Genomic DNA, 7,702 nt, shown 5'->3' with positions numbered 1-7,702 from the left:
CACTATTTGGTTCAGTTTACTTGAGTACTTTGACTTCAAATAGATTTAGTACAATACCCATCGGGTAACACCAAACTAACTGTTTTTCTTGTTCGGATGTTCTTAAAATCTCAATAAACATGCCAAAATTAGCAATCTAAGGTGGTTGTTATTTGAGATAAATGAATATAATCCAAAGATAAGACAGCCAAAACTAAGTCTAAGCTTAGTGTATCAGTAAGGTTAGAACTACCCTTCCTGATCAATTGAGTGGAGTTGCCATACACAAACTTTTATGTTGAAGCATGGTAGGTTTGAGGTCACTTATAATCAAAAGTCATATGGTATACTTAACATACGTAGAAATATTTAAAGCCTTGTGAACTATGATTGTTTGATTGGGGATTAGATAATTCAAGACCTAACTTACCTCTGATACAATGTTTCTTTATGTTGAATATAATGATGCAACTCTGTTGGATCTTGGATGAGCGGTTCTATATGAACATTTTATGGATTGTGTTGCAGCTGTTGCTTGTCTGCTTATAAAGGATGTTGGTACCTTAAGAAAACTAATCATTCATTGGGTTGTTTTGGGGTCTAAAGTGCTTATTAGAGCATACAGTCATGTAGATGTTTAGCATGTAATGAGTAAAGACTAAAGAGTTATGCAGATTTCGTTCAAGATTAAATATATTTATTTTGGTTGTCGAATAATTGAGTTCTTTAGTCCCCTAAACCAAAACCATATTAGCCGTCACTACTCATTTTCTATATGAGCAACCAATAAACTAAGCCTGGCAAAATGGGCGGGTCGGGGTAGCGTGTCAAAAACTCAAAATGGGCTAATTTAAAGCATGTTCAATTTGGTTCGGGGAAAAGCGGGCCTAACCAAAATAGGTTTGAGTCAAAATGGGTGCTGAACGGAATAGGTTTGGGTCAAAGCGGGTTCTAATCAAAATAGGTTCGGGTCAAAACGGGCCACTTTAGAAAAGAAAATCAAATTACTTGTTAATATATCTTTTTTTGTTCCTTTTGGTTTCCATTAACATTAAACAACTAATCTGATAAATGTGTATACATTTGAATTTTGATGTGAACACAAGTGATTGTTGTTCATGTTTGTTTGCTAATTGAACAAATGAATGAAGTCGAACACTTAAGCAAGAAAAAATTATTTGTTTGTGTAATTTGTGTTCATTTGTTAAGAAAATGACCATGCTTGTGTTTGCTTATGTTCGTTCGTTAATATTTAAAGTAACATAAACGAACTTAAATGAATGAACATCCACAAACTTATAGTTAACAAACATAAGCAAACCAAATGTACAATAATGAACGAATATAAACGAACACAAACTAACAAAGCATGTGTCCATGTTCATTCGTTTAAATAAATGAAGAAAAAAGTTTGTTCTCTTTCATTCGCTATTAAATAAAAGAACATCCCTCTGTACCTTTCACAAAATGTTCGGTTTGTCTGCTGGACTATTTTGTTAGCGACTTTATATATCATAATAAATAAACAAAGTTAGGTTAGTTTATGGATAATTTTATTTATAGCATTAATTAATGATTAAAAACAAATAAATAATAAACAATTTGTAATATGAGTTTTGTCTTTGTGCATAATGTGCTTTCTTTTTTGCCCAACTTGCTCAACTTACAGCCCATCTTGACTTATTAGAAAGTTATCTTTTACAAATCTCGACCCATTTTAACCTGTAGGGAATAAAACTATGATAAAAAATTGCTCATACATATAACAGGGTCGTTTGGGATATTTTTAATCCTCATGGGCTGGAATTTATAAGGTATACAATAAACTAAACTCTATGATAGTATAATGACAACATGACCATGTAGAACTTTATTTATTGATTATTACACAGTCAGTAGTTGTCCTGCGAGTAAGAAATCTTAGGTGATGAAATATTTCTTCTTGCATGCTTATAATGGAAGTTTAAACTGATATTTGCTGCTGTCTGTTATTAAATGTAGAAATAATGATAAATTTTGCGCAAAGTACATGCATGCATGTTTCTGTACTTTGTTGTGAGGTAGCACTTAGTTTCTTCAATATGTAGTTATTTTATTTATTACCATTTACACTTGATTAATTTGTATTTTCTGATCATTTTTTATATCCATGCAAGGGTAGAGCTTTTTAATGGAAAAGGAGGTCTGGTTGAAGGGTCAATAGAGAGGATTGACCGCACTGGAGCAGATATTATTGCACTTGAGAATCCAAAATTAGTATCAACCAATACAACCCAATGGCACGTGTATGCAGCATTTGGTTAGCTTTCCAGACAGTGAATACACTAAAAGTTCAATTTTAAATGTGTGTTTGTGAGTTAAGTTAAACTTCCATGACATATGGTTATGTCTATGTAGGTACCCTGAAGGGCGGTCGATCTGACTGGCTTTTAGAGAAATGCACAGTATGTGTTAACTAATTTACTAGAACTTTAGAAGTGGCGATTTTGACCTGTTTACCTATATATAACTTTCATCTTGTTATGGTAAGAAGCTATATATCTTATTTGTAATCTTAGGAGCTTGGAGCTAGCAGCGTAACACCACTATTGACCGAACGTTCTCCTTCAATTTCTGAGAACCGAGTGGATAGATTGCAACGGGTAATATTGGCTGCGGCTAAACAATGTAAGGGATCATTTGTTTTGTGAAAATTGCATGAAATACCAAAATTTCAGTTTTGAGTTTTTGAAAACTGTTCGGTTACAATTTATCCGGTTCCAGTTTGGGTTCGGTTTCTTCTGTCTCATTTGGGCATGAAATCTTTGGGTCAATGAAGATTGGCCTAAGAGAATAAATTTGGGTTTTAACTCTGTTCGTTAATTAATTATTATACATTAGGGTTGATATCTGGATTACACTATTTTTTAAAATCTTACAAGTTACTTAGCGTTCAAAATAAGAAAATGAAAATTCAAAAATTCGGTTTTTGGTTTAATTACAGGGAAAACAGAAACCGAACTGAAAGTTTGGTTTTTATGAAAACATAAAACCAAACCGTTGATTTGTGTTTTTGGTTCGGTTATTTCAGTTACAGATCAGTTTTTTCGGTTTCATGCACACTTGTATCTAGCTCATTATGTATTTATAATTTAATGTGTGTAAGGTCAACGACTGCATGAAATGGCTTTGAACCCTCCTTTAAAAGTTAGCGGCCTCTTACCTATTGTAAGTCACTTGTATCATGTTATGTCTCGAACCCGTAAAAAAAGAATGATAAAATTTTAGGAATATTTTTGTCTGAAATTGTTTTAACTATTCCCCTTAGGTTTCACAAGCAAAACTATCTTTTATAGCTGCAGCCGAGTCTACACCGGTTTTAAACGCCTTGGCCCTGTCTCAAAGAGAGCATGTCGGCTCACTTATTGTTGGACCTGAAGGCGGTTAGCTCTCTCTCTCTCTCTCTCTCTCTCTCACACACACACACACACACATTCTGGCCCATTACTAGGGGTGTGAACGAGCCAAACCCACGCCTGCGACCTGCGTAAGCTCAACTTGGCGCATTTAACTTACAAGAGCTCGGGCTCAGCTCATTTATTATTTATTAGTTAATTTAAATAGTTTATAATTATGTATATTTGTTTATAATTAATGATTGTGTGCGTAAAATAATATATATTATTTAATTATTTTTATCAGAATTATTTATGTAATATTAAATATCATATAAAATTGTAATTAACAAATTAAATAAAAGTTATATAAATAACAAGCTCGTTTTGGCTCGCAAGTCGGCTCGAACTCGATAAGTGAAGCTCAAGCTCGTTTGTTAACAAGCTTAAGTTTAGGCCCAAGCTCGTTTAAGCTCGGCTCGATTTGAGCTTTTAGCGAGCCAATTCTATTAGCTCACGAGCGGCTTGGCTCGTTTGTACCCTTACCCTTTACACAACCAGTCTGACAGGATGGTTTGAAGCAATATTGTTATGTTACATCTGCGGGTTTAATATTCCAGATTTCACTGAAGCGGAAGTAAAATCGATTGTCGAAGCAGGAGCAACAGCGGTTGGGCTCGGGCCACACCGCCTTCGAGTTGAAACCGCAACAATCGCAATACTGTCAACAGCAATGTTATGGTCTGATTCTGAGGGATTATCTGATAATTAATATAAACTTTATGAGGTATCTTTGAATTTTTTATTAGTTATATATAAATTTGCAAGATTATTGACTAGAAGAATTTAGAGCCGACCACAGACCACATATGAAGTCATGACCGTTGACCGAATGTCTTTGTAACGTACATGTAATGTTAACCCCTTTGACTTTTGGGTGGCAATATCTTTTCTTAGCTAGGACTAGAATTATTGAAACCGGTTTCTCACTTAGGCTGAGGGGTGTGGGGGGCTTTAATGGGGGCTTTAGTGGGGGCTCCAACCAATAATATTATGACGTGTGGCAGAGAGAGAAACTGGATAAGGGGGTTGTTGGAGCCCCCGTTGGAGCCCTGGCCCCTGGTGTGGAGGGGCTCCAACAGGGGCTCCAGCGAAATTTTTTTTTTTTATTTTTTTATAAATATATTCAAACAACGTATTATTAAAAAAACTCATAAATTATTAAAAAAACACACATTAATAAAAAAAACACATTAATATATAAAATTCAAATTACAAAAAAAAACATACTAAAAATTAAACAAACAATAATACTTAATAATAACACTAATCTAATACAAGATCATCGGGTCGCCTCGCCCACAAATGTTCAACCAACTCATGTCGAAGATTCCCGTGTATCTCACGGCTCTTGATATTTGCTATGTTATGAAGTCTTTGTTGATCACTGATTGTGGACGGTTGTGGCGGAATGTCACCTTGGTAGTTTTGGCAGATAGCTTTGCCCTCGTCTTCTAACGTCATGTTGTGTAGGATCAGACACGTGTAGACGACGTCCATTATCCTCTCCCGAGTCCAATAACGTATCGGGTTCGCCAGTACATAATATTGTTTTTTCAGAGCTCCAAAAGCTCTTTCAATATCTTTTCTAGCAGACTCTTGCTTCTTCGTAAAATACTTCCGTTTGTCGGCGATTGGATCTGTAAAAGCTTGAACTAACAAAGCCCATTCGTTGTAAATACCATCGACCAGATAGTACCCGTACTTGAAGAGTTCTCCATTTGCAACAAAAGATTGAGGTGGTTCAACCCCGTCGATAAGGTCGTTGATTAAATGTGACTGATCGATAACATTAAGGTCGTTATTTGACCCAGCAACACCAAAAAAAGCATGCCAAAACCAAAGATCCTGTGACACCGCCGCCTCAAGTATAAGGGTCGGCCCTTCATGATCACCACGGTGGAACTGACCTCGCCAGGCCGTTGGACACATAGCCCATCCAACATGCATACAATCGATGCTACCTAGCATCCCAGGAAAACCATGTTTTTCTGCGTGCACCTCATATATGCGTTGGATGTCATACATTGTAGGTTTATGCAGATATCTCCGAGAGTAAATCGATATGACTCCTACGTATATAAAATAATCTATAAACATATAATATATATTACAAAATGTAATAAATATTTAATAAAAACTAAAATTAATGTTTTTTACCTTGGCAGAAAAAATGAAGGGATTCACGTGCAACCCTTTTCGACATCTGTAAATACTCATCCAAAGCGTCCGACGAGATGCCGTACGCTAACTGACGGATAGCAGCCTTGCATTTTTGAAGAGAGGTAAAACCGGGGAGACCCCTAGCATCCTCCCTTTGTTGAAAAAAGGGATACCGTGCCTCTAAATCACTTGCTATACGCATGAACAATTGTCTGCTCATTCGGAAACGAGTTCGAAAATCCAACTCCTCGTATACCGGTTGAGGGCTAAAATAATGCCTAATCAAAGTATCGTTAGCACCCGATCGATCACGATCACGAGGTGGTGCTCTAACTCTCGGGACTCGAGGTTGATGGGCTTGATTTTGCAAGAAATCCACCACGGTTGAGGTCAAAACTCCCCCTACATGAAGAAGCAAATCATCCTCTTCGGAGGAGTCGGAATCAGACGAGTACCACGACATTTTTTTTTGTGTTAGTTTTGAGAGGATTTTAGGAGGAAACGTGTATAATTGTGAAATGAGGTATATTTTATAAAGGTATATATTTATAGTTTAAGAAAATATTTTTTTTTAATTTAATCAAAACCATCAACGGCTCTTTTCCGACTTCCTATGCAACTTTACTCTCTCTTCTCCCGCTAACCCCATCACGCCTGCATGTTTTTTCGCGCTAGCGCCCCGTTAGCGCCCCGGTGGTGTGGTGTTAGCGCCTGGGGGCGCGAGCGGAGGGGCTCTAGCGCCCCCGTTGAAGCCTAGGCTGAGGGGTGTGGGGCTTCAACGGGGGCGCTAGAGCCCCTCCGCTCGCGCCCCCAGGCGCTAACACCACACCACCGGGGCGCTAACGGGGCGCTAGCGCGAAAAAACATGCAGGCGTGAGCCTGTTAGCGGGAGAAGAGAGAGAGGAGCTTGTTGAATTTTAGAAAAAGAGCCGTTGGGCTCTTATTAAATTAAAAAAAAAACAAAAATTTCCTATATAATACCCCATTTCACCCATTTTTATACCACAACTTCAAACCTTCACCCAAAATCAATTCATCTTCTCAACTTTTTTTTAGTACTTTAATTTTTATTTTATTTTTAGATATTAATGTGTTTTTTTTTATTAATGTGTGTTTTTTTTAATAATTTATGAGTTTTTTTAATAATACGTTGTTTGAATATATTTATAAAAAAATAAAAAAAAAATTCGCTGGAGCCCTGCTGGAGTTCCTCCACACCAGGGCCAGGGGCTCCAACACCCCCCTTATCCAGTTTCTCTTTCTGCCTATTATTGGTCGGAGCCCCCATTAAAGCCCCCTACACCCCTCAGCCTTAATTCAAGTTTATTTTTTAGAAAAATCGACAGTCTATCTTGGCTGCTTGTGTTCAATTTCAAATTAGCAATAAAGATTACTATTATTATATACCAAAAGGTCGGAAGATGACCCTTGTGGCCCCCATACTATTATTAATTAGATTATTTAATATATACATATATATGTTTAATTTATGTATATATGCTTTTAATTTATGCACTTAGGTAATATATATTATTTATTATTATCTTAATTGTATACATAATCGATAATTGTTTTTATATAATTATACAACAATCAAACCAAGTAAAATTTCCACCAATAGCATAGCTATTAGCAGATGGTGAAATGTAGACAAACCGTTTTTCTTTCCTAAAGAATAGAGAGATTGCTTTCAAATAGACACTTAGCTTCAAAAAAACATACGTATGAGACCAGATAGAAGAAACATAAATATCAACACTAGACCCAAGTCATAGAGATAATAGTAATACGATATCAAAGTAGTCATAAAAGTAAATAGCACTAATATATTTTATATAATGCATTATATTATATTTGTGCAACTAATAGGTTTGGGAGTCTAATCAAATTATAGATGATGAACTAAGTGAGCTTCAAAAGACTCCACTTGGGTTGCGTTCGGCTTGACTTGAGCAGTTAACAAGCCGATCTTGAGTAACTTATAATCAAATTAACTCGCCTACGGTCGGTCGAACTTTGAAGGTAGCTTTGGTCAACGCATGTTGTTTTTGGGAGGGGCATGCATATATTACAATATCTATCATGAAGCCCCATGCCTCAAAAAGTTGAATGACAGTTGCACATGG

At 36.3% G+C, this 7,702-nt stretch overlaps 1 protein-coding gene across 1 annotated transcript; it reads left to right on the top strand.

Moving 5' to 3' along the window:
* Nucleotides 1-2,135: 2,135 nt before the first annotated feature.
* Nucleotides 2,136-4,334, top strand: LOC143608130 (uncharacterized; the record flags this gene model as incomplete). The annotated part of the gene is made up of 6 exons (XM_077083306.1): nucleotides 2,136-2,278; nucleotides 2,377-2,423; nucleotides 2,538-2,646; nucleotides 3,125-3,186; nucleotides 3,287-3,401; nucleotides 3,974-4,334. Coding segments are annotated over 6 exons (628 nt in total), but the record flags the coding sequence as incomplete, so codon positions are not given.
* Between the last annotated feature and the right edge of the window lie 3,368 nt (nucleotides 4,335-7,702).

Source organism: Bidens hawaiensis, unplaced genomic scaffold, assembly GCF_021521415.1.
Source record: "Bidens hawaiensis isolate Kalapana, Puna unplaced genomic scaffold, B.hawaiensis_p1.1 tig00099964_1, whole genome shotgun sequence".
In the NCBI taxonomy this organism is placed as follows: Eukaryota; Viridiplantae; Streptophyta; class Magnoliopsida; order Asterales; family Asteraceae; genus Bidens; species Bidens hawaiensis.
The sequence above is the reverse complement of the archived record's forward strand: the minus strand, read 5'-3'. Positions and strand labels throughout refer to the sequence as shown.